Source organism: Martes martes (assembly GCF_963455335.1).
Source record: "Martes martes genome assembly, chromosome: 17".
Lineage (NCBI taxonomy): Eukaryota > Metazoa > Chordata > Mammalia > Carnivora > Mustelidae > Martes > Martes martes.
Window position 1 is genome coordinate 19404129 of NC_137905.1, and position 25667 is coordinate 19429795.

Consider the following 25667-nt stretch of genomic DNA (forward strand, 5'->3'; position numbering starts at 1 on the left):
TGCAGGGTTCCCAGGATCTGGCACATAGTAGATTTAAAATATGTGCTGTCTGAATCAACGGCCTGGGCCTCATTCCCTGCCCTTGCCCCCAGGGTATCACAGTCTGAACTAACAGCCTCATCCCAAATCAGAAAAACGTTGAACTTAATCTTGAAGTTTATGGAGGGCGTGTTTATGGCAGATAATACAGGATCTGAGGCAGATAATATAGAAAGCACCAGATGGGGTGTGGCTTTCTGGTAGCAGATCCAGAGACTGAGCGAGCCCTCTTGCAAATGACTTCCTCTTCTCTGTCCTAGAGGGGACTGCTAGCCCCTTGCACTCCTGAGAGAGGAAGGAAGCCCCTCCACCCAAGCCGTAGAATGGGCATGCCCACACCGTTCTTAGTGCAGCTTTTTAGGTTTCAGGGCCTGGGCCTGTTGAATTATATATACCCCATCTACCTCACTCCTGGGCTGAATTTTTGCTACCTGACTACAAATGAGATTTACAGGCTTCCTTCCCACCCCCAGTTGTCTGTTCAGATGGAATATTGGTTGCACGTTTGTTAAAAGATAAACTGAGATGTATTAAACATCTTAAGAGTTTGGGCAAAAATTGATTTGATTTGGGCTGCATCCAGTCTAGCAGATAGAAAGGAGCTCCAAGGAGCTATACAAAATGAAAACCTTTTATAGGCAAAAGGAAGCAGGAACAAGGAAATAACACTGGCAAAGAAGCTGGGTGTTTGTTGCAAGGTTACTTTGCTTTAGGCATTGGCCAAAGTCTATAAAGCAGATTGCCTGACTAGTATTGATCACCTAGGCTATTCCTTATGGACTGGCCTAATGTTCCATTTCTAGAAGAGCCAAAATAATTAAGTCTTGGTTTGGTGAAGTGGGGTTTAGCATAAGCAACTCCATTTTGGGCCCTTGTGGTTTTTTCTGTGGTTTTGTTTTGTTTTGTCGTTGCTGTTGTAACACTTTCTTGAGGCATCTAGTACATTTATAGTCTAGACCCTGGTTATGTTCAAGTGCAGAGGAAAGAGTGCAGGCTGTGAGGCAAGATAGATGGCTTGAATTCCAGCTTCACCCCTTAATGAATGCTAAAGAAGTCACCTAAATGAGTCCTCAGCTCAGCGAGGATTATGGGAGTGACAATATCCACTTGCAGGATTGTTGGGAAGAATAAATGACACCCTAAGTGTGTGTCAGGTGTCTGGATACAACACGTGCTCAATTAAGTAATCTCCAATAATTAATTCACCAACCAGTTGAGGGTATTGTTGGCCACTCATCCCCCAAGCCTTGCCAAGTAGGGGTTCATTCCGCCAGCGTCCCGTTAGTGGGAAGATTTCTTGGTTGCAACCTGCTCAGGTCCCGCCTTGAATTGTTATCCCTCTCGGAGAGCGGGTGAAAAGCGACCGGGTCTCTTTAAGAGCCCGGTCCCAGCAGGCGCCCCGGCGGCCAGCGTGGGGATGGAGGCGGTGCGCTGCGCTGCGCTGGCGCAGACTCGCGCAGGAAGGAAGCCGCGCCGTCGGATCCGGCCGCCGGGATATGCTGCTGCGGCCGCTGCGGAGCTGGGCAGCCCGGGCGCTGCGGCGCGAGGGGCCTGGGAGCCCCGCCCCGGGCCAGGGGACGCGCGGGGCGCAGCGCCGGGCCTGGCTTTGCGGTAACACGTCTCTCTGTTCCATCTTTGGCGGCCCGCGCCTGGCGCTCCGTGGCCGCCGGTCTCACTCCCCGCCCTCCATTCCGCCTGAACTCGAAGCTACTCCTAGGCTCCGGGATTTTGTCCCGGCGGCTGCGGGGCGGTGGAGGGGCGAGGGCCGTCTTCGCCAGCGGGCCGCGAGCGGGTGGGGCAGTGGAGATCCCTCTAGAAAGGAGTAAGACCCTCCCACCCCTGTACGCGGGGGCTGCTCCTGTCCCGGTCCCGCTCCCGCTCCCGCTCCGATTCTCATGGCCTTGGGGGAGACAGAGGCCCGGAGATGCAGCTAACCAGTCCCCAGCGGGGGTTGGGCGCTTCAGTCCTCGAAGCCTTCCTGCTCCCACTGGGAGTGGAGACTTCCCGTGTCAGGAACGGGAACCGCCAGCGGAATAGCTACGTTACAGCGTTCTTTGGCCTCGGGCTGTTGTTGGGTGGCACCTCAGAACCACCTGTGTGGTGGGTGGGCCGAAACCCATGCCCGCTGCCCCCAGTGGAGGCCCCCCTTGCTGCCCTCATCTGTGAGGATCATAAATATGAAATGTGTGGAAAATGGAAAGTGTGACATACTAAGTGAAAAAAAGCCGAGCACAGGTGGGGCCCAGAGGTGCCAACTGGACCCAGGCAGCAGCTGCACAGTGTCATGTGGAGGTAGACAGCAGTGGCGGGTCTGCCTCCACCCACCCGCGGAGGATCTCCATTGTCATTGGAAGACATTTTTAGGCCAGGGAGTAAGTGTAAACATTACTGTTTTTGTGGTAGTTTCCAAAATTAAGAGAAAGAGTGAATTACTTAAAACTGACCTTAAAAATTGATTTTGTTTCTTTTGTAGATAAAGATAGAGAAAACGAAAAAGAGAAAAAATCAGTGGTAAGTCTTTTATGTGCACTCCCCAGTGTAGTGTGTGTGTGTGTGTATAATAGAGTGGGAGGATTATATATTCTGAGAGAGAAGGGGAGAGCTGAGGGCAGTGAAGGAATGTGTGCACATAGTAAAAGACAAAAATAGGAGGATCTCCAGGGATGAGGGAGTCTGTCTCCACTGCTGGACCTCAGACTCCCTGCCCAGAGGCCACCTGTCCCCAGGTGCTGGTATGTCCTTATCAAGAGTCTGCACAGTTGGCGCATACATGTATTCAAAGCCTTTAGGTGGGTTTGGACTGTCAGCTTGATGAATTATTATTATTATTTTAAAAGATTTTATTTATTTACTTGACAAAAGAGATCACAAGTAGGCAGAGAGGCAGGCAGAGACAGAGGAGGAAGCAGGCTCCCCACGGAGCAGAGAGCCCGATGTGGGGCTCAATCCCAGGACCCTGGGATCATGACCTGAGCCGAAGGCAGAGCCACCCAGGTGCCCCAGCTTGATGAATTATTACAAAAGAATTTGAAAAATGCTCCTCTGTGTGGGGAAGGTTGGTTTTGCCCTGGGTTAATGGGTGGCTGCCTGGCTTTGAGACAAGGTCTGCTCGCTGCCGCCCCCTGCCGTCCAGTGTTGAGACTAGTGGGTGGGTGGGGGTATTAGAGAGAATCCATGGGGGTCCACAGACATGGCTTCAGCCACTGTAGTAACTTTGAGATGCCAGCTGTGGAGTGGGCCTGGGGCTGATGTGAGGTTGAAGGTTAAAGAGGGCCAAACTAGATATGTTCATGGGGATGCTGGAGGCTTTAGCTGGCTGGGGTGGAGAACAACATTTTGGTCACTGTCAATCCAGAGGCTCAGTTCTTTGAGGAAGCTAGAAGTTGGGAGCTTGGTAGCTTCTGTGGCTCGGAAGGGAGTGGTTTGTCGGGTGGTGGCAGGAATACCTTGGCTGAGATCTGCAGAGGGCAGAAAGGGTGGGCAAGCCCCTGGGGTATTTGGGGGAGATGGAGAGGGCCTGGGAAGGAGTCACGTCACACGGAGAGCATTGGTGATTGGAATACTTGAACTTTATGGAAGTGTGTTGAAATGAGAGGTGGAGTGGGTTCTAAAGGTTAGCACTGCAGAAGCAGAAGGGGTATTATGTTGAGCTGGCTAGGAATTGATGCATTGCTGTGCTAATTATCAAGCTAGCGCTTATGTGAGCCAGGACTATCCTGGGTGCTTTCAGACACATAGTAGGTCCATCAGAAGTGGTATGGAGTATGCATTTAGGCCCAAGGCTGCTTTTAAGTATTCAAATCTTCTGAGTTCTTGGGGATCAAATAGCCCCTGTTATTAGTGAGTCCCTATTCTGATGGGGGAGATGGCAATAAATAGGACCGTGGTGGACCCAGAACAGCAGGGAATCTGGGGGCTGTTGAATAGAGGCAGGGCCTCCAGAGAACAGTGACTGAGGGGAGACTTGGGGAGCTTTGAATTCTCCTGGGAGATGAAGGAAAAGGAGAGGCAGGAGTGTTGGAGCAGAGGGAGCTGTAAATGTGAGTCAGAAGGAGGAGAACCTGCAGGCCCAAGGATTGGGCCGGTCCCCAGAGAGCCGGTGAGGAGGGGCTGGCGACAGGTCCCGAATCCTAGAGCCACTGAAAGACTTGACTGGATGTGATCTGGTTTGCCTCTCGGGAAGAGATGGTGGTGGACTGTGGGTGGGGTTGAAGGGCACTGGTGGGCCAGACTGGAAGGCACAGAGGCCACTGGGGAGGCTGCTCCAGCCACGTGGGGTAGAGGCCTTAACTGGGGGCCAGGGGGACAAGCCAGGTTCTGCAGATGAGTGGGAAGCAGGGCCCGGAGCAGTTGCTGAGTTGCTGGGTGAGGGCTGGAGACACCTGGGGTGTTGAGGGGTGGATGGTGCAGCCTTCCCTGAGGACTGGAGCAGTAAGAGGAGCCGTATATGGGGGTTGGGAGGTGACAAATTGAGGTAGCCAGGGGATGACACATGAGACAGGATGGTTAGGGAATGTCTGTGCTGAGGGAAGTCAGGAACTTTTAGAAGAAGGTCTTATCTAAACAATGTTTTCCTGCAGTGAACAGGAAAGAGACAAAGTCTATGCAGAACAGAGTTAGATTGAGCTCTTCTTCATTTTCTAGGAAGAGAAAAAGTTGTTTCCTTTAAAGAGCAGCAACAAAACATCAAATCCTTTAGGGCCTTGATAGGATCTGCCTTTTGTGCACTCCATTAGGCTCATTTTATGGTTTTGCGTCTTAAGGGAGTGAGCTGGCGGGACCCGGAATTGGAGGGGGGCCTGGCATCTGTCGGAAGTGGGATTGTCTGGTCTCCGGGATACCTGTTAGGATCAAGACAGGAGGAAACCTTCATAGCTGATGGGCAGAGTTTCTAGTGGGGGGAGCAAAGTGAGATGGCCCCAGAGTGTGGGTTCAAACTTCCTCTCTCCTTTATTCCCTCTTACAAGCCTCATTTTTCTCTTCTCTGAAAGTGTTGTGACCCACTGCTTAGCTGGCAAAGTTGAATATGGTACTGGTACACGTTACCCATCACATGGCCTGGTGCTCAAGCAAGTCCTCTCCTGTCCGAATACTTTCTAGTCCATGTTTTTCTCTGTAAAGCAGTGAGGGGGGTACTACAGAACATACACATGTTTCCCAGCCTCAAATCCATTGGGCTCTGGTTAAGGAGGCAGGACACTTGGGCCTAAAATCTAATAGTTTGAGGGGTGGAGCTAGGGAAGGGCAGAGCTGGGTGGGCTTTGAGTCCAGGAGCAGACATGAGGGAGGGTCTGTCCTGGAGGTTGGTGGCCCGGTGGCCATCAGTGGTGGGCCTGGAGCTGAGGGTCGGTTTGTTACTGCTCATGGTGGGACTCTGGAAATGTGTGTACATTGAAGTCTTGGACTGAATCATTTATGCTGTTCACCTGAGCCTTTCCCTAAAAATTTCCAGATACTCCCCTGGGTGCACGATTTTTGGTTCTAATGTGCATTTGTCTTTTGTTAGATCTGCGTTGAGGGCAACATTGCAAGCGGGAAGACGACGTGCCTGGAGTTCTTCTCCAACACAACGGACATGGAGGTATGGCCTCCATACTGGGTTCGAGAAAACCTATAAAAGCTATGGGATTTATTTCTCATAGAAATAAAATGCGAGCCACATGTGTAATGTGATATTTCTAACAGTTTTGCCAAAAAAAAAAACCCAAAAAGAATATTTAATTCGATGTAATATATTCTAAATGCTATCATGTCAACATTTAATCCATATAGATACCATCAATGAGCTATTTTGCATTCTGTTTTTCACACTGAGTCTTCGAAATCTGGAATGTAGTTTATGCATATGGTATATCTCAATTTGGACCAGTCACATTTGAAGTTTGTAAGAGGCACATGTGGCTCATGGCCACCATGTTGGCCAGTGCAGGTATAGACTCTCCTGTGGTCTGGTTAAGAGGGGTCCACGGACTGTTGAGAGTGGCTGGAATATGATAGTGTTACGTCTGAAATACCCATGTCCACACAGGGGGATATTACCGGGGGTAGCCTGTTAACACAATCTCTCATTTATTTTCAGCCCAGTCACTCAGAATAACCCCACAGATATTTGAGAAAGGCCTCTACACTAAGACCCTGACTCTTCTTCCTGGAAGAGTTCAGTGGTGTAATTTTTTCTGTTTCTGTCTCTTGTTAACTCTAGTTTCTACAGTTTTCATGCGTTTAGAGGTTTTTTTCTTTCCTTTTCCTTCATGCCTTTTACTTCTATTAAAAATATGTACGGCTTGAGGGGCGCCTGGGTGACACAGTCTGTTAAGCATCCGACTGTCAATTTCGGCTCAGGTCCTGATCTCAGGGTCATGGGATTGACCCCCGAGTTGGCTCCTCGCTCAGCACAGTGTCTGCTTGTCCCTCTCTCTCTGCTCCTCCTTTCTCTCTCTCTCAAATAAATAAATAAAATCTTTAAAATATGTGTGTGTGTGTGTGTGTGTGTGTATATACACATACATATATATGTATATATATACACATACATACATATATATTTTTGGATTGATAAAAAGAATAAATTTTCTGGGGCGCCTGGGTGGCTCAGTGGGTTAAAGCCTCTGCCTTTGGCTCGGGTCATGATCCCAGGGTCCTGGGATCAGCAGGGAGCCTGCTTCCTCCTCTCTCTCTGCCTGCCTCTCTGCCTACTTGTGTTCTCTGTCTGTCAAATAAATAAATAAAATCTTTTAAAAAAGAAAAAAAGAATAAATTTTCTGTAGCCATAGTCTTGCTTGTACAGAAAAGAGTTCGCAGACCCAAGACTGCTGTCCTCAGAGCGGCTGGTGTGCCAGGTCGGCCCGGGTTTAGTGTGTGGGAACTTAGATTTTGGGGAGAGTTTTACCATTTCCTAACTCAGGGAAGTGGCTATCTGTGCCTGAACTGTTTGTGCAGACAATACGGTTTATTCTGGATGCCTGCTTTCTTTCTGGAGGCTGGAGTTTTTCTGTGTGCCGGCTAGAGATGGCCTACATGCCCAAACAGGGATAAAAAGCCTGAACTGCAGGGCTCAGGCCAGCTTCCCTGGTAGACGCCACCTCATACGTATTGTCCCGGCTCGCTGCTGGGGGAATTCAGTGCTTCTGGTGTGACTCCCCGAGAAGAGGCCCCTTGGAACCTTGTGCCTGGTCTCCCCGCAGACTTTGCTCTGTGCCCTCTTTTCTTTGTCAATTTTATTTTGTATCCTCTCCCCGTAACAAGTCGTAGCCACAGATATCACTGTAGGCTGTGTCCTGGGCGTCCTCCTGGTGAGTCATCACACTGGGCGGAGACTCAGGGCTCCTGACATGCCTGTTCTGAGCTGTGGCACTCTGCACGGCACTTGGGGAGCACTTAAGTTCTCCGGTAAGACCTTGGACCCAGGGAAGAGCGACAGAAATAGTAACAGTGATGAGAGTGAGCACCTGGGGAGGCTCCTACTGTACGCCAGGCACGGTATTGAGGCTTCATTCTCTGTCTCACTGATTTTGTCCTCCTAAGGGTCGTCTCTGTGAGTAGGTACGATTACTACCTGGGCTGCAGAGCAGGAAGCGGGCTCTGTGAGGTCAAGGAATGGCCCCGGGTGGGGTGGCACAGCTGGTGTGTGGTGGCGCCTGATCCCAGCCCCTGTCGCTGCCTGGGCGACCACACCCTTGTTTGGTTCTGTAATTCTGAGGCCTTTGTTGGCTGTGGGAAGGCCTTACTTGGCCTTCGGATCTTAGCTCAGTGCTCTCAGACCTCCCCAGCGAGGTTACCCTTGTTGGTGGAGAGTCTTCTGATCTCTCTGTATCCTTGTTTTGTACTACTTCTCGGGGCTTGAACATATGTGATTTCTGTGATGATCTGATTAAGGTCTGCTTCTCCCAGTAAGGGTTTTTTTTTTTTTTTTTTTTTTTAAGATTTCCTTATTTGTTTTAGAGAGAGATTTGGAGAGAGCCTGGGCAGGCACGTTAGTAGTGGGAGGGGCAGGAGGAGAGAGAGCTAGAGAGTGAGCACGGCTTGAGTAGATTCCCTGCTGAGCACACAGCCCCATGTGGGGCTCGATCCCAGGACCCTGAGATCATGATCTGAGCCTAAACCAAGAGTCAGATGCTCATCTGATTGAGCCCCCCAAGTGCCTCAAGTTCAAAGTTCTGTACAAGCAGGGACCGAGGTGGTTTTGCTCTTGCCGAGCATGGTACCTGGTACAGCGAGTCATCAGTAAGTGTGGCCTGATTGTGCCTTGGCTGGGGCACGGGTCAGGGCTGCCTATGACCAGCCTCCGGTGGCGGCCTGAGTAGAGCAGCACAGGCTACTCGGGACAGGAATAGAGTGCTGAAGACCCAGAAAGAGAGGGCATTTGGGAGGGTCGGGGCATGAATCACAGAGGAAGGAATACTGGAGCTGGAGTTTGAAGGATGTGTAGGAGTTTTCTGTGTCATGGAAGTTGATGTGAAATCAGGTCACATGGGTATACTGGGCAGAAGGAACAGCATGAGCAAAGGCACAGAGGTGTGGGAGGTGGGGGGAGGTTACTCATCATGGCTCCCACGCATTGGTTTCCTCTGTCTTCTGTGACCTATAGACCCTGCTCACATGTACTCTCAGGTCCCCAGATTGATCCAGGTACTTTCAAAATTTTGGCCCCAATAGCCCCATTTAAATCCTTTCCAGCACATATCTGTACCCCAGAGAGGGTCTGGCACAGTTTAGGAAGTGAACTAAGAGTGTGACTCTTAGCTGTCAGCATGCCCAATGCAGAGAACAGAGGGAAAAGTGGAGGGGGAGCAAATTGACTGGGGTCGCAGGAGAGCCGCCAAGCGGGGAAGCTGGCCCGAAGTGCCTCAGGTAGCTTCCCTCTTGTCTTCTCTCCCCTGTCTGCCCAGCTGGACATGGGGACAGTCAGGGCTGTGGTGGAACACACGGAGGAGAGGATGAGAGAAGCGCCTTGCCCTCAGGGAGCTCCGGAGGCAGCTGGGAAGGTGGCCTGTGTGCAGACTTGCGTGCAGGGACAGACACCGTTCCAAGGTCACTTTGGGAAAGCGTGTGAGCAAGCCAATGTCCGGGTGGAGTCGTGGGTTCACGGAGAGGGTTGCCCAGCTTTCAGTCCACCCCGGGGGCCTGTATCCTGAGGAACGGCCGACCGCTGATGTTTCCTTTTTTCGCAGGTGTTACCGGAACCGGTGCCCAAGTGGAGAAATGTCCGCGGTCATAATCCTCTGGTGGGTGTGCTGTCTCCTGTGTGAGCTGCCACCTTCCGCCTCAGTGCTCGGGCCTGAGCCTGCCCCCTCCCTGCACAGGCCTTTTCCAGGCTCTTCCCTGGGCTGGAGGAGAAGAGGGAGGGGAAAATGGAAAATGGCCATGAATATGAGTATGTCCTGAGGTCAACGGTCTCTGAGGCCTGGCTGGGCGTTCGCAGGTCATGGGGATCCCCTGTCAGCCGTCCCAGACTATCCCAGGTGGTCTGTCTTGGCTACGGGGGTGTCCATTTCTTGCTGCTCATTCTTCCCCTACCCTTTCCTAGAAGAAACTCATTAGGAGCGAGGTCTCCCCAGGCCTAACCCCTAGGACCTCTGTCTGTAAGTAACCAGGTTCCTTCGTAAGCCGCTGATTTGGGTTTGCACTTGGCAATGTCCAAGGACTGAATCTGGCTCACCCTGAGGCTACCTGTCTGCTTTCCCAGGTATGGACCTAGCAGCAGGGGCTATGGTATGCTTGTGTCCCTTCCCCTGTCTGTGCCAGGCGGAAGGCTCTGCTCTGGCTGCTTCCAAGAGATGGGTGGGGTTTGAGTCCGGTAAGAGGGAGCTGAAGAAAGGGATATTGCTTCTGGGCTCCTGCCCCGTGATGGACAGATGCTTAGTTTTAGTTTTCGCGTGAGGAAATTGCAGCTCAAATAAGCTGTCCAAGGTCTTACTGCTGGCGAATGACAGACCTCGGTCTGACTAGAGGAACAGGGGAGCTGGTGCTGTCTCTTCGTTTCCAGCAATGCTACTGACATCTTGGGTGGTTCTGTAGCCTGTGAGTTCCACTAGTGGCAAGGACTGTGTCTAATTTGGCTGACTGTTGTTTGCTAGGACATAGTGTTCTGCACTTGGTGGGTTCTTATTCATTCCTTCTCCCAGTACTTTCTGCCTGCCTACCATGTGCCACACTCTGTCCTAGGCACTTGGCAGAGAGCGACTCAAAGCTCCTGTTCCCTTGGCCTTCATAGTCCCGTGCGGGGAGGCAGAAGGCAATTTGGCGTATGATTTGGTGGGTGGTGATAGGAGCTATGAAAACATCTAAGCAGGCAAAAGGATTTTATTTCATAAGGCAAAGACTGTTAGAGTCTTTGAATAAAGAATCCCAGAGACATGAACAGTTTCATCTCTGTGCATGTGGGAGAAGAGGGAATGCCAGTCATTCTCATTTGGGCATTAACAAAGAAGCCTCAGAAACACTCATATTCTCTGGGAACCAGGGCTGGATTATTAGGTTAGACAGGTCATAGATGTGTGTTAGGGCTCAGAGGTGACATTTTACAGGACGCAGTCCGAGTCTCAGGAGTCTGTGTCTCTGTGTTACAAGGAGCATTTCCAATGACAGTTTTATAGCATGAAATATATAATAGAATTAGATATTTTGAAACATGTTTCCACTCTGGACAGAAGGGCGAGATTGATAGTTGAGTGAAAAGTCTCATTTCATGACTTTGTCTGAATCGGCTCTCCGATGCAGGAAGGTGTCTTTGCGCAGCCTTCAGACAAGGAGGGTTTTTCCTAACTTGTCTCAGATTTTCTTTCACCTGTAGGTAGGAATCTGCAGTTTCCTAGGTGAGCACTGGAATTTCATCTGTTAGCACCAAGAGAAAAAAACAAAGGCAAAAATGTGGAAAAGAGCAGAATTTCAGATTATTAGCAAGAGGAATGTGGAACACGGACTGTTCTATATGTACAGGCAAAAGAGAATGCTGGGCATGGGACTGCTCATTTGGCTAGGATAGTTGAGGAAGGCATTTCTGCTGAGGTGACATTGGAGCACAGACTTAAACATATGGAGGGAGGGAGGGAGCAGTGCAGATATCTGGAGCAAGAGTGTTCCGTTAGAAGACACAGCAAATGCAAAGTCCCTGGGATGGGATTGTGTTTGGGTGTTTGAAGTAACACTCAGGAGGCTCCTGTGGTTGGAAACACATTGAGTCAGAGGGAGGATGGTATAGGACAAGAGAAGATGGAAGTGATTTCCTAGGGCCCTGTGGGCCTTGATAACGGCTTTGGATTTCATTCCGGATGCAGTAGGAAGCCACTGGAAGGTTCTGTGTAGAGGAGTGACAAGAGCTGACAAGGAGTGACAAGAGCTGAGGTTTAACAGGTGCACGTGGACCGCTGGGTGGAGAAGGGAATGCAGGGGGCTCCACAAACACTTGTTAAGTGACTGAGTGAGTGTTCCCTAGGGACTTTGTATAGGCTCCTGTCACAGCTGTTACTTGGTTGTGCTGTCACTGCTCCAGTACCTCTCCACTCTGTCCACAGGGCCCCAACACCATGTTGGGTTCATTCCTGGCCCCACTGCAGTCCCATGTGGGTTTCATGAGAACCCCTCGGTGACTGAAGAGACCAGAGTGTTACAGCTAGAGCCCTTTGAGGTAAAGTGCTGCCTTCTCCCTTGTGCAGGGGCTGATGTACCACGATGCCTGTCGATGGGGCCTCACGCTGCAGACGTACGTGCAGCTCACCATGCTGGACCACCACACTCGTCCTCAGGTACATTTCTGATGCTCGGCTTCAGCCTTCTCAAAGTGTTCTTCACGTGGGGGGCGTAGGGTTGCCAGGAAGGGAAACCCCATAAGGAAGCTGCTCGGGACGTGGAGCGCTGCTCAGCCGTCTCTGTGTCTGGGTCCAAGTTTTCCTGTCCCTGCAGCTCTCCCAGGTCCAGCCTCTGGCGCCCCTACCCAGCAACCTCAAGTAGCCACAGAGTTGCTAGAGAGGCCACGGTGAGCCCCGGTCTTCACGACCTGACCCCTCTGGGCTCAACATTATTTACCTCAGTTCTTTCGAGTGTGCCTGGAGCTGGAGCAGCAGGAGCACCGGGAACTTGTTAGAAAGGCACATTTTCAGGCCCCATCCCAGACCTGCTGAACCAGATATACTGGAGCTGAGGCCCAGCAATCTGTTTTATCAAGCTCTCCAGGTGACTACAGTGCATGCTTTGTTTGCACGTTTGAGAACCACTGATCTAACCTTCACAAGACCTGGCTCTTGGTTCCAATTGTTGGGAGAAAGAATCGGACTGGCTCAGCTGGGGTCCTGTGTCTAGCCCTGGGTCAGCTGGGTGTTGAGAGAGAGCACAGGGCACAAACATGCTGCTTAGACCTCTTCCATCAGGCCTCTGAATAGGGGCGGAGTCTCTTAGAAAACAGTCTGCTGAGGAGAGCCTGATTGACACCCGTGGTTCAAAATTGAAAGCACCACTTGAAAGGCGAGCTTTGGGTGCTCTCCATGAAGGAGACGGGAGATCACTACAGCTAGCGATGTGGCCACAGCCGTCTGCTGGATGGTGCAGTCCAGGGCTGGGCAGTTGTCACCGTAGCTATCATTCTACAAACCTTCGTCTTTTAAAAATGGAAAGATAGGAGCAGAACCATATGAATTTCTGTGTCCCCAAGTATCTGTCTAACTGATACAGATCAGAGCATCTGAGGTTGGCACTTTCCCCCTTTGCCCACTTCCCCTGAGCAGGACTGGATTGCAAATCTAAATTGTATCTCATAGATCTGAATGTAAGGGGATCTGCGTGTGTTTCTCTGTTTAAGGAGATCTACCATGAAGGATGCAGACAGAGGAGGAGAGATGGACAAGGAAAGAGGAGTGGAAGGAGAGATGGATGAGTGGGAGGCTAGCAGCAGATGGGCGGCAGAGAGTCCTAAGCAAGGAGAGGATGAAAAAAATAGGAAGGAAGTTGGACGGACAGATAAATGCGGGGAAGGAGAGTCAGGAAAATCCTGGGTTATGGCCTCAAAGGTGTCTGTGATTTGCTGGTCCAGGTGCCATGCATGCTGTGGGCCAGGCTGAGAGAGAGCAGGGTATGCCCAGTTGGGCACAGTCCTTCCCAGTTTCCAAAGGGCTGCAGTGATCCCCAGCCAGCCCTGTGAGGAGGCACCAGGGTCTCACATCTCTGCAGGGTTCCAGAGAGCCAAGCTCTCAGTCACTGAGGGCAGAGTCCCCGAATGTCAGCGGGAGTGCAGCTGCACCCCAGCCCTCTTGGGGCTCTGCCTCCGGCATACAGAGCCCTCTGCTCGAGCAAGTGCACACTATTTAGCTCCATAATCACTACACTTTTCACTTGACAGCACTCCGCTGGACAGCACTTGGCAGTTTTTCTAGCACTTCCCCCAATCGATAATCCAGGGGAGCCTCACCTCTCCTGTGGAAGAGGCTGCTGCTGAGGAGCTGTCAGTCCCTGCATTGCTGCCCTGGTCACGGAGCTTTGGAGTGTGGGGAGGTCCCCGACCGAGGGCGGAGCGCCGCTGAGCCCCATGTCGGACCCACACTATTGCTCTGGTCACTGCCTCCCTCTCCCACAGCTTCTCTGTTCTTGTTTGGTGTAGACCGTAGGCAGGGGGAGCAACAGGTGTTGTTCAGGCCTTCCTGACCTGAGTCAGTGAATCACTTTGTTTTCTTTTAGACATCACCCGTACGGTTGATGGAGCGGTCGATTCACAGCGCAAGATATATTTTTGTAGAAAACCTATATAGAAGGTACTGTAGTTTGCACAATTGATAATTTGTGAAACCATTTATTTTGTAGAAATGAAATTGGAAACTGTTTATTCACGTGACAGCGTTTGAATGCCTACAGTGTTGTATGGGTTAGCTCCTGCCACCGTAGTGCGCTCTCACAACCAGCCACAGACCCTCGGGGCGGACAGTTTGCCTGCAGTGATTGCTCAGGCGGTGAGGGTGGTCGACCTTGATGGCTAGGCTCCGTGCTGTGTCTTAGATGGCTCCGGGAAGGGTGACTGGGGGTCATCTCTCTCTTCTTGCCTCTAATCCTCCCCTGGGACCAGCAAGCTAGCCTGGACAATCGTCCTGGTGATGGCAGAGAACAGGGGCACCAGCAGAAATGCCTGAGTGCTGTTGAGGCTGTGTTTCACATTTGCTAAATTCCCGTCGGCCAAAGCAGACCCCCCGCACCCTGCACCCCTGAACTGACCCCAGGCCTAGAGGCTGGGAGGGCGCACATGGGTCACATGGCAGAGGGGGAGGGTGTGGGGCCTGCTGAAGACCCAGAGCCACAGGGCATTCAGTCATTTTGCACAGTGTTTGTTACAGTTTCACTCCAAACTGTCTTTTGCCTTCGTGGGAGTGAACTCTGTCATGTAGACACAGTTAGGGGCCTTCTGGTATCCCACTGTGCTGAGGCCTCAGAGGCTTGGGAACCTCCCGATTTCTGTGCTCAGTGGACCGCTGATTCTAGCGGAGGCAGGCCACAGGCTGCCGTCTGAAGCGAGGGCTCCTTCCACGCCCCTCCCTCCTCCGTAGCTGTGTGCCTGGTCACCCTCGCCTTGCCAGCCCCCACCTTACTGCGTCTTCCTGCCCTGAGCTCGCTGATCGAGAGGTCCTGACGTCAGATTTGTCCTGACATCTGCCTGCCGCTCTCCACATGCCGGCTGTTCCCTGTTCCCTCTCATCTGCCGCTGTCCTCAGTGTCACCTCTCCCGGCCCCCAGCCACCCTGTCTAGGTTGGTTGGCTGCTTTCTCACTTTTAATTACTTTAAATTACTTCTTCCTGTTGCCTTTCTTCATGGTATATAAGACAGCTTTTAAGTAGGTTGAGCCATATGGAATTAGGAATATTTGACCAGTTTTGACCTACAAGAATGGCAGTAGCAAGTGGTCCAACTTCATCGATGTTTATTTGTTCAGTTGTCTATTGTGTGTTGTCCCCATCCCCTCCCCCCTGGCTGGCCATAAGCTCCTTGGGGACAGGAGGACCAGCCGTGGCAGGTGTACTTACCTAGCACAGACCCAGCCCAGGGCCGGCACCAGGGCCATATCGTTAGCTGTTGCTGGGCGATCCGACTCGGGGCTGCTCTTGGGTCTCCAGCTGGACGTGATCCTCAGGCTCTGGCCCCAGCTGCTTCACACCCCTTCCTTTGAGGGGGCCACTAAAAAGGCTTCTCCCATTGGTCCCGAGCTGCCATGGATCATGCCCATCAGCCTGCGTGGCCCCAGAATGAGAGCCTCTGCTCCCATCTGTTCTGAGTATTAGACTGATGCCATGGGGTCAGGACAGCAGCTGGGGCAAGTCCTGACTGTAGCTTTGTCCTCTGACCTTCCAGCAGGGGTGGGCCTGGTGCTAGAGGCCTGTCCTCCCCCCACTGTCTGGGATTTCAGTGGGGCCGAGGTGCCCACTTGCAGGCTTACTCAGCCCTTCACTGTCCTTTGCTCCCTGCTCATCAGTGCCTCCGCCGGAGGGAGGGGCTGGAGGGAGGGGCTGGAGGGAGGGGCTGGAGGGAGGGAGAGAGGGACAGGAGGGAGGGACAGGCAGAGGAGGCGAGAGAAAGAACAAAGGAGCCCCACCAGTGTTTGTTTATTGCTCTGATGAAAATGTAGCCTGACATGTGGACCCTGGGCAGCAGGGTGGGACTTCCTGTGCCCTTTCCCTAGCGAGGCCGGCTGTCTTGTAATTGCCAACACCTTGGCCAGTTCTCTGTGGCAGCCAGTGGCTCCTTTTGAAGAGGGTAACCTGGAATGCCATGACCAGAGGCCCAGGGGAGAGAGTGAGGTGCAGGGTTCGAGGAACCTGGGTCCCCTCCTGGCTCTGGAATTTGCTGTCTTTGTGAGCATGGCCAAGTTCCTAAAGCTCCCCCAGCCCTTCCAATCTCTAATTCCTGTTGCCTGTCTCTGGAGAGCCTGTGGAGCAGTTGCCTAGTGTAGGTTTTGTGCCCCTTATGCAGGTCCTTGCCTACCCTGCTCTTAACAAAATTCACCAGTAAAACCCCTTCCCCGCCCAGCCCCCAACATCCCCGGTCCCCTGTAGGCTGCCCCACACCTGGTGGATTTCCCCAGGAGCCATTAGTCCCTGTTTTCCCAGGAGGCAGTTTTAGCTGATGTCCGTGGGCTTTGGGTACTCATGCCTGTAGCCCCTCATTCCAGCACTTCTGATGGCCGGTTCTGATTTCCTGATCTCTGTGGCTGTGGTTGAGGTCATAGGTCCAGAAAACATGGCTCTTGCCCTGTGGGTAGTGTAGGAAAAGACTACAGCTTTTAATTTTTTTGAGCTCTTTTCCTGCCCCGTTAACTTCATATTTATGCCTCACGCTGGCCCTCCCAGAATGCCTGGCATCTGTGGTTAGGATTTCTGCAGAATAGTGAACCACATGAGAAATTTGTCCTGTGTCCCTCTTCCTTTTCTTGGCATTTGATTGGTTCAAGTTCCTACAGCCTTGGGAGAGCATGGGTTCCCCTAAAGACCTCATTGGAGCCTAAAGATTGGTGGCTGGTATCACTTGAAGCAGCCCAGAGGCTGTTGGTTGGTGTGTGACCTTGGGCACTCCAGGGGCTGCTGGGGTGGCGGTGGCGGCCTGGGGCGGTGGTGGGGGGGGGAGTGGGGGGGAGGCCATCTGCCACTTCAGTTTCAGGGAGATGGGAGAAGGCGGTGCTCCTCCAACCCTTTCACTGAAGTGCTCCAGAAGCCGAGGACCACTCACACAGGTCGCTGCTTCTCCACGGCCCTCCAAGCCCACGGAGCCCGAAGAAGCCTGCTAGCAAACCGGAAGTTACTTTGAAGTCTCCTCTTTTGTTTTAGAAATTCACGTGGGCTTTGCATTCTGTTCTGTAATGTGTTCTGTTTGTTTCTGTAGGAAACACCATGCTTACAGTGTGGCTTGGAGTACCTGCTTCCTCGGCCACATGTCCCAGAGTTCCCAATTTGGGAGGCCAAGAGGACTCCCGGGGGAGGGGCCCTGAGAAGACCCTTCCTAGCATGGGTGATCCTCTTGTGGCCTGCACCAGGTTGTCTGTGCTCCCTGGAAACGAGGGCATTTGCTAAGGTGGTTGAGGGCCAGGCCAGGAGCCACATTTATTGCTGGTTCTTCACACTCCCCTTTGAGCCCTCAAGGCAGCCCTGATTTATAGGTTCTGTTGACCCTTTTGGTGGAGTAGACACTGAGATGGGATCAGAAGGTCAGTGCTCCTTCCTGACCCAGTGGGCGGCTGGGCAGGGGGAGCTGCCCTGTGGCCTGCCGTGTGGGGCAGCAGGAATGAGGGAGTGGTGAGAGACCTCTGGGTTTCTCTCCTTAAGGCCGGAAGCTTCAGACTGGTTGGGACCCCCAAGGCGCCGACCTGGGGGAGCTAGGCCTCTGTCTCTTTCTACCAAGGCCTTACGGTGGGCTTCTCCCACACATCACCATACATCTTGTTAACATACACATGCTGCTTTGTGGAAGCCAGGGTGGGGCCTGAGAACCTGCATTTCTAACTTGAGAGCCCTGGGTGGCCACAGTCCTGCGGGTTGGGGAGCACCCTTGGCAGAATAAGGCCTCAGAATAAGCCAGCCACCAGCTGCGAGGAGCTCTCTGCTGTGAGGCCGGGCCCTTTTCCCTGAGAGTTTTGTTCCTTTGGCTTCCTTGGGGTCAGGCGAGAAAGCCCAGTCCTGCGGGCTTTCTTAGGGGCGGGCGGCCCATTCCGGTGAAAGTTCCCCGGTGCGGGGCTTCCTGTTTCCTGCTCTGCCCACTGTTTGTTCCCTTCTCATTTGTTTCTTCAGGTTGTAGTTGTTGGGGGATTTTGTTGTGTTTGCTTTGTTTTAAGAGTCTGCAGGTTGACTCCTGCGCCAGGAGAGGTGCAGCCGTAGGCCAGAGGTTTTCTGGGTGGAGGCACAGTAGCGTGTTCGTAGCCAGAGCTACAGGTAGTGATGAGTGCAGGGTAGCGTGGAATGTGGGCTTTCCTCGCTGTCAGTCTTCTTGCAACACCAGCTTTCCTCGATGCTGTGGGTCAGCCCCCCCAAAGTGTTGTTGACAGAGTAGGTGTTTTGAGAGGTGTCTGCTCCCCCCAAATACAGATGACTGTCCTTTTGAGCCTAAACCAAGTGTATGCTAGGACTGAGTTTGTCTGGATCCTTGGCCCACACCTAAAGGAAGATGTTTTGGTTCCCACCTATGGGGAGCTCAGCTGGGCACTGGAACCCCAGGATGGCATGTGTGGCATGTCAGCTCCTGTCAGACCTGTCTCCCCCCACCCTCAGGTGCTCAAGGAGAAAGCTTCCTACCATGCTGTGATGGGGACAGCCCTTTCCCAGGGTGGGGAACATGTTGCTGCTACCCTTCTGTGTGGGGCTTGTTCCTTTTCTCTTTCTCAAAAACCGTTGAGAAACATTCCAGCCTTGCCTTGGAACCGGGGAGCATGGTGGAAGGTTCCAGCAGGCCACATTCCGGTGTTCTGCATCCCTTGAAGCAAAATTTCTTGAAGGTGTCCTTGCCTTTTGGGCCGCCTAGGGAGAGACCTGCCTCTTCTGGACCCCCCACTGCAGCGAGTTCTGGGCGGACAATGTAAGTGCACTTTGGCTGGCCAGGGGTGAGAGCAGTGTGGTAATTGCTGAAGAGGAAGATTCCAGTTACATTGTCTCCTTAACAACCGGCACTTCGGAGGGGTGGGCGCTGCGCTGAAAGGAAAAGCTGAAGGTGGCCAGAAAGCCTCGCAGGCAATTATGTGGCCCAGGCCCCAGGGGCTGAATGATTGAATGCAAAGGTTTTTACAAGATTGCTGGTCGCCTTGTTCTAAGAACGGAAGTGGGGGAACTGAGTGGGACCCAGCTGGGAAATGACAACTGACTCACCTGGGGATGGTGGACATTGATTAAGACCCTGCATTTGGAACAATAGGCAGGTCGTCCTACCTCCCTAGCTGGCCTAGGGGCTCGGAGACCTTGAGAAGAGCTGTGCCTTTCTTCCAGCTGAGGCCAAAGAGGCACTAGGAAGTCCAGAACAGTACCCACTCCATGGACAGAGCAGGGAGGGCAAGTGACATCATGGAGATCATATGGGTTTGGGGGCCACGGAGAGCCAGGCTTAAGTTCCTGCATTCCCGCTCAGACTGAGTCGGGCTTCACTGCTCTGGGCCTCAGTTTTCCTCATCTGTAAATCAGGACTAAAAGTGTTCTCACAAGGTCTTGTAAAAACAAAACAAAATAATGTAAACAGGGGGGCTGGCACTGGAGTGTGAGGTTTCTGTTCTGACCTGTGCTGTGCAAACTGGGGATTCTGTGGGCTGCAGGGGGGAGGTTGCAGCAGACTGTGCCAAGCAAAACAGCCAGCAGGATTCGTGTAGGCTCAGGACCTCAGTTTTGCCATCCTAAGGAAGGGGAAGGCACCGTGAAACCTTCTCAGGGCACCCAGGCTGCTGTTGGTGGGTCACGTGGCTAGATTTTCCGTAGAGCGGTGCTGCCCCCCGCGGGGCCTTGCTCGTGGTCCTGGGCGCCCCATTCTTGAGGCAGACACAGGAGGAGCCAGGCAGGGTTTCCAGGAGGGAGAACTGCAGCTGTGGATGAAACCGCACCGCTGCCTGGTGTCTCTGTCCTGCACACCAGGCCTCGGGTTCCTCACTCAGCCAATGACGGTCTGTCGTTGATACCCTCCCCCCATGGTGCTCCCAGAAGCCTCCGGAGGGTTTCCTGGAGCTCTGCCTGCTGACCTTGCCCTCAGGGAGGCTGCCCCAGAACACTGCCCCCATGGAGGACCTCTCCAGGAGAGCCTTGGAAAGGGAAGTCCCACTTCCTCTGCTCTCTGCCCCATCGGGGAAGCCTCCAGTTTGGGCTGGGCTGGGCTGGCCACCCAGGACGTGTCCTGAGAGCACCTGGAGCTGATTACCTGGGGAGCAGCAGCGCTCAGGCTGCAGACACCCCCACACGTGTGAGCCCTGTCCCTGTGTCTTTGTGTCCTTCTGTGTACATGTGCCACTCTTTTATGGAGGTGTTGGTTTAGGTTCTGATTTAATGCTCAAGTGTTCTGTGTTGTGACTCAGCAGTGGCTGCTCCAGGATCCGGCAGCATCTGCCTTGACCCTTGTGGACACGTGTGGTGTTTTCCAGGGCAAAGTCTGATGCCTGAAAGTCCAGCGTCCATGACTTGTGAGATTGCTGCCCTGGGCAGCTCTCCCTCTGCGCACTGCCGACCGGCCCACAGCCCTGTGTTGCTAGTCTGTTCTGTCTGTGTGTTTGGTGCTGGAGGAGGGGAGGGGCTGATGAGCAGCTTCCATTTTGGAAATCCTCACTCCCTCCCAGTCACTTTTGTTCTGGAGAACAAAACTTCGTTTCCCAGAGAAGGAAAGCCTGTAAAGAGAGAGTGGTTTGGTTTTTTGAAATCAGATACTCTCAGCTGCAGCTAACATAACCCAACTCAGAGTAGCCTGAGCAATGAGGTTGTTACTGGGTGTCTTAATGGCAGGCTTTAGAGTTGGTTTCATTCGGTGGCTCTGGCCCTGTTTTCCTATTCTAGTCTTGTTTGTGTCCTCAATATGATTCCCTCATGGAGACAAGATGGCTGTGGTAGAAACAGGCTTCTCACCTGCTGGCCAGAGGGTAGGTGTCTTGCCAGTGACTTTTCTCTAAGTATGAGGAAGCATGGTTTCCATCAGGCCCTGCAAACCTCCCTCATGTCTCACTGGTCCAGGGTGGGCCCCTGTGGGCAAGGGATACCTTGTCCTGATTGGCTTAGCTTGGTGAGAAGTAAGTATTTCCCTTCAACCAACTGGGCCTCCTCTGGGTAGGGAGGCCTGGGCTTGGGGTGGGGTCAGGTTTCCCTGGAACACTCAGGCCTGTGGCTAGACCCTGAATAAATAATGGGCTACTCTTAAGAAAATATGAGGAAAGAACTAGGGTCTGGGTAGCCACCTGTCCTCACACCATACTAGCCTGTGGTCCTAAAGCCCTTACCTCTAGTTCCTGGATTTCGCTGGTTCTGGTCCCCTCTGCCGTGTTGCGACCCTTCCTCCCGCTGCCTTCCCCCACGTTTCCAGGGAGCCTTCACGTGTTAGTTTGCTCTGGTTTCCTGATTGAGGTCGGATGCCTGGAGGGCTCCCAGGCGCCAACAGCTGCCCCCCTGCCCCTGCTGTTGTCTCTTGGGCACTGTCCACCTTCCTGCTGTGCAGGCCGAGCACAGCCGGTCTCCCCTTTGGGCACCATGGCAGTCTCAAGGACTAGGGGCTGGTGTCCCTCTTCAGTCTGTGCCATGTTGTCATTTGGGCCCCCGGCAGGGCTGCTTGTGGCCTTAGTCTCCCAGAGAATCCCCCCTCCGAAAGTCTGAGCTTCTTGCTTCCCTCCGTGTCCATCCCTGCACCTCTCCTCCCTGCGAGGTGGAAGTCTGTTCACAGCGCTCCGCAGGGGGCCGGCTCCAGACCACCCTTCCAGTGGGCTCTTCTCCCACCCCCAGCATTCATCGGCAACCAGACCCCCCCCCGCCCCCCGCCAACATGTACTCTGGGCCCAGGCACAGCTCCTGTCCTGTAGCCAGGCCTGCCAAACCCTGTTCTGAGTGGATCCAAGATGGTATCCAAGGTGGGTGGGGTGTTAAAAGAGAGAATCCCCCTCCTGGGCCGCGGAGGGTCACCCAGCCTTTGACAGGTGTGTGTCCTCCGGTTGCCTGTCATCTGGCTCTTCCCTGTGGGTTTCCTTCTGAGGGGGGAAATGCGCAGGACCTGGGGACAGACACCCGGCCTCTTACACTCTTAGTTCCTTGTCTTGATTTCTTCCTTCCTTTTTCAGTTAACATTTTAAACATGTAGTTACTTCCCTTCTTCCCAACCCTTGACCTGGGAACTACTATGTTGCTGATTTTGGAACCTACAGGAAAGTAGAAAGAAAACATTCAAGTCTCCTATAGACCTGCAGCTCAGAGGAAAGCACTGGATGCATTTTGTTGTCTTTCTTTCCAGTCTTTTTTCAGAATGTGTGAACGGTTTCTCACGAAAATACAGTTGGGTCACACTACGCGCACAATTTTATGTCCTGCTGTTCTCATTGAACGCTCGATTGTGAGCGTTTTCTGTGTCATTAAGTACTATTTCACGACGGCATCGTTCAGTTCCTACACGGTTTGCTGTTATCTCGGCATGCCAGGATTTCATTTTTCATTATTTTTGGCTGTGCTGCCATGGGCGTCCATGATTATTTGCACAAAATGAATTTCTAGAGGTGAATTGGTTTTCTGCTCCACCTTCCAACCTGAGCACTGTCCCTGTTCTGCAGGGATGGGTCTCAAAGCCCCTTTCTGTGCTTGGAGTTCAAATCCCAGCTGAGCATTCCCATCGACCACTTCCGTGGCACTTGCTGTATCCGAGCAGAAACCGTCCCCCGCCGGCAGAGGGTCGTGCTGTGCCCTGGTGTCCTGGGCCGTGCTCTTTACACAGAAGCCACCCACGGATCCTTTTGAAGCTTAAAACCCTAACGCCTCTCGTTACAGTGGGAAGATGCCCGAAGTGGACTACGTGGTTCTGTCCGAATGGTTTGACTGGATCGTGAGGAACATCGACGTGTCTGTCGATTTGATAGGTGAGAGGCCCCTCTCCCTGCCCAGGGCCCCAGGAAGGATGTGCTTAGTGGGACTGCCAGCCAGCAGGGACAGCGGGCAGGGCTCCGACCACTGGTGATTCTCTCCCCCACGTTAATTCTGCCTCCTCTCCAAGGGCAGGCAGGATCTGGGGGCTTTTGGTGTCTCCTTGTCTTTATTCCGCAAGCTGCTCTCCCCTGGGTCCATTGTGATTTGATGGGTTCTTTCAGTGTGTAAGGGAGGGAGGAGGGACAGAACCAGGACATTTCCCAAGGCCCACTGCGCCAGAACCTGGGCAAAACTTTGTGCCCATGTGGCACCTTGTTCAGCCTCCCAACAGCCCCGTGGGGCTGGTGATATGGCAAGAAAATGAAAGTGGGGATGAGGGTCCAGATGCCTGAAGGCTACACTGGCGGTCAGTGGTCAGGCTGGGAGCCGGCTGTGGTCCATGTCTCCTGCTCCGAGCGCCTGCAGATGATTCTCTCCACGCCTGACACACAGGCCTGCCTTCCCCCTCACCCTGGCCTCCACTTGCAAGCCACAAACAGAGTAATCAGAGCCACCTTCTGTATCTTTAAATCTCAGTGTACCTGCGGACCACTCCCGAGACCTGTTACCAGAGGCTGCAGCTGAGATGCAGGGAAGAGGAGACGGTCATTCCCCTGGTAAGGGCCCCCTCAAAGACCGGGAAGCCACTTCCATCCCAGCCTGGCCCCTCCCTCCATGAGATCCTTGCGCTGTCGCCGTGGAGAGAGAAGTGGGAGTTTAGCACACTGCCTGGCAAACTCTGACTTCCGCTGTGGCCCGAGACCCTGTGTGAAGTCCAGAGCCGTCTGATTTCCCGGGGCCCCGGATGCTGTGGTTGTCACCCTCTCTGCCCGAGGGTGTCCCTTTTCCCACCAGGCGTCCGCAGGGCGTGTCCTGTCCACCTCCTGAGGATTGCTTGCCTCTGTGCCCAGCTCTGGAGCCTCGCTAGAACACTCCCTCCCGCTCGCAGCTACACCCCCAGTGCTGAGTGCCGTGCTGGGCTCGGAGGCGGTCCTCTCAGGTCCTCACCCAGTGCCTTGCCCTTCTGGGCTCTGGCTCAGGGCCATGGGGCCTCCTGTCAGGACTGTCATAACTATGGGACTGCTCTCCTCTTCCTGCTCCTTCACTCCCCACGTTCCCTCCCAATTGGGCTTCCACATTGCTGCTGGGGCAGTGTTTCCAGGACAGACACCATTCCTGCAGTTTCCCAGCCACCAACCCTTTGGTGTTTTGCTGCTGTCTAGAATAAAGGCCCCCAATGTAGCATGTCACCCCAGATTCTGCCAGATCGGTGTTGTCTCCCTCCACTCCCTGCCTTTCATGCTCTGGCCATAGATACCAGTCGTGGCTACACACACACTCACACTCGCCCTGCAGTTACACAAATGTGCCTTTGTGCAGTGGTTTCTTTTGCCTTCCAAGTTCAGCTCAGATGTCACCTTCTCCAGGAAGCCTTCCCTGACCTTCCCTCCATTGTGCTCCCCTAACCTCTGGGCTTACGATGATCACAGCACTAAGGACAAGCATACTGAAACTGTTAAATATTTGTTCCCCGTCCCTCAGCAAACTGAGCTTTTTAAGATTAGGTCTTATTCCCTGCATCCCCAGCAAGTTTTCCAGAGCTTGGCACCTAGGAGTTGCTCACTTAATACTGAACTGAATGCCTCATGTGAATGCCATTGGGACAGAGGCTGGACAGGCATTTCCTGGGACGTCATGGGAATCTGAAATCAGGATGGGCTGGTCTGCAGGCCCTGGAAGACCTGTCCAGCTCCCGAGGCCCACCCAGCCTTGTCTTACCCAGACACCAGTGAGGTTAATACCAGCCATGAGGGCGTAGGAGGCCTATGCCCTCCTTCTAGGTAGCTCCTTTGAAATCTAGAAACATGAGTGATGGGAGGAAGGGCGCAGTGGGGCAGGGCCGGGCCAGGCCGTGGTAGGGCGCGGGCACTCTGTGTGGTGACCCAGATGTTCTGAAGAAACGGCAAGTCTGGAGTCCCTCCTGACCGTTATTAGCTGGGCCGTTATCTCAGTGTTTCTGACAAAGCTTATAGGACATATCTGTCATTGTCAAAGGATAACTCGGGGGTGGATGGAAAGGTGGCATTGCGGTTTCTCCGGGAGCTTCTGGGCTGGCAGTAAATTGCTGCTTGGGAAGGTGGCTGTGGGTGGCCAGAGCACTGTGGCCTGCGCATGAGAAAATATCTGTCCGGTTCTGCCCAATGCAGAGGCACCGATGGCTTAGGGGTATGTCCGGGCCTTTCCCCCGGGTTCCACCTTATGGGGCTTTCTGGTATTGGTCTTCATGATCTAGAGGGCCCACGGGGCACAAGTTGTCTGCTGGGTGGAAGCAGCAGGAGCGGGCCTCCTAGGCCAGTGGAGGTCACAGTCTTCTTGGAAAGGACAGAGTCGACAGGGTGGTTGAGAGGCTGCCCAGGATTGGGACACTCGGCCATGGAGCAGCCGTGGACCCCACCATGAAGGGACTGGTGGCCCTGCTGATGGAGAAGTGGGCGTCAGAAGAGAGGCCAGGTGGATGGTGTGTGCGAGGCACCAGCGGCGCAGGGTGGTGCTGGAGGGAGGGAGTAGGCGGCTGGAGGGGTGCCGCTAACTGTCGCCGTGCCCCAGCTGGCGGGTGGAGGGAGTGGCTGCATTTATGGTTCTCCTCCTGAGCAGGTTGGTGGTTGCAGACCCCTTTGTCCAAGCCAGTGCCCTGTGGCCATGAACACTCATGCCCCCGCCTGAGATCCCTCCTGGAGAGGTTTGCTCCCCTCCCTGTTCCCGACAGCCTGTGTGCATATGTGTGTCTCTGTGTTGTGTGTGTTTCCTGCAGGAATACCTGAACGCTATTCACCACCTCTATGAGGAGTGGCTCATCAAAGGGGGCCTTTTCCCTGTGGCAGCCCCTGTTCTGGTAAGTACCCCTGGCAGGGCTGAAGACTTTTCTGGAAGGAGGAGTGACCCAGGGAATGTCAGCCATTCTGCAGTCCGGGGAAGGGCCAGGTCCTTCAGAGCTGGTGGATTGAAAGGAAGCAAGCAGGGAGGGTAGACGGGGCCCTTTCTCTCTCCTGGTTCCCACT

General features: G+C 53.4%; 1 protein-coding gene across 5 annotated transcripts in view; it reads left to right on the plus strand.

The window, feature by feature from the left end:
- The first annotated feature begins 1516 nt into the window (after positions 1 to 1516).
- The window catches only part of TK2 (thymidine kinase 2), a 29997-nt gene continuing 5846 nt past the window's right edge, over positions 1517 to 25667 (plus strand). For 3 of the 5 annotated variants that reach the window (XR_013968287.1, XM_080828215.1, XM_080828214.1), the window contains exons 1-9: positions 1517 to 1650; positions 2513 to 2550; positions 5546 to 5620; positions 9210 to 9263; positions 11694 to 11783; positions 13705 to 13778; positions 22474 to 22562; positions 23146 to 23225; positions 25421 to 25501. Coding sequence is in view for 4 of the 5 variants with exons in the window: in XM_080828215.1 (XP_080684341.1) it covers positions 1536 to 1650; positions 2513 to 2550; positions 5546 to 5620; positions 9210 to 9263; positions 11694 to 11783; positions 13705 to 13778; positions 22474 to 22562; positions 23146 to 23225; positions 25421 to 25501 (696 nt within the window). In the remaining variant the exon portion in view is untranslated. Of the gene's footprint in view, positions 1651 to 2289; positions 2412 to 2512; positions 2551 to 5545; positions 5621 to 9209; positions 9264 to 9695; positions 9725 to 11693; positions 11784 to 13704; positions 13779 to 22473; positions 22563 to 23145; positions 23226 to 25420; positions 25502 to 25667 lie in introns of those variants that run through there. The other 2 variants (XM_080828216.1, XM_080828217.1) reach the window with 2 other exon arrangements.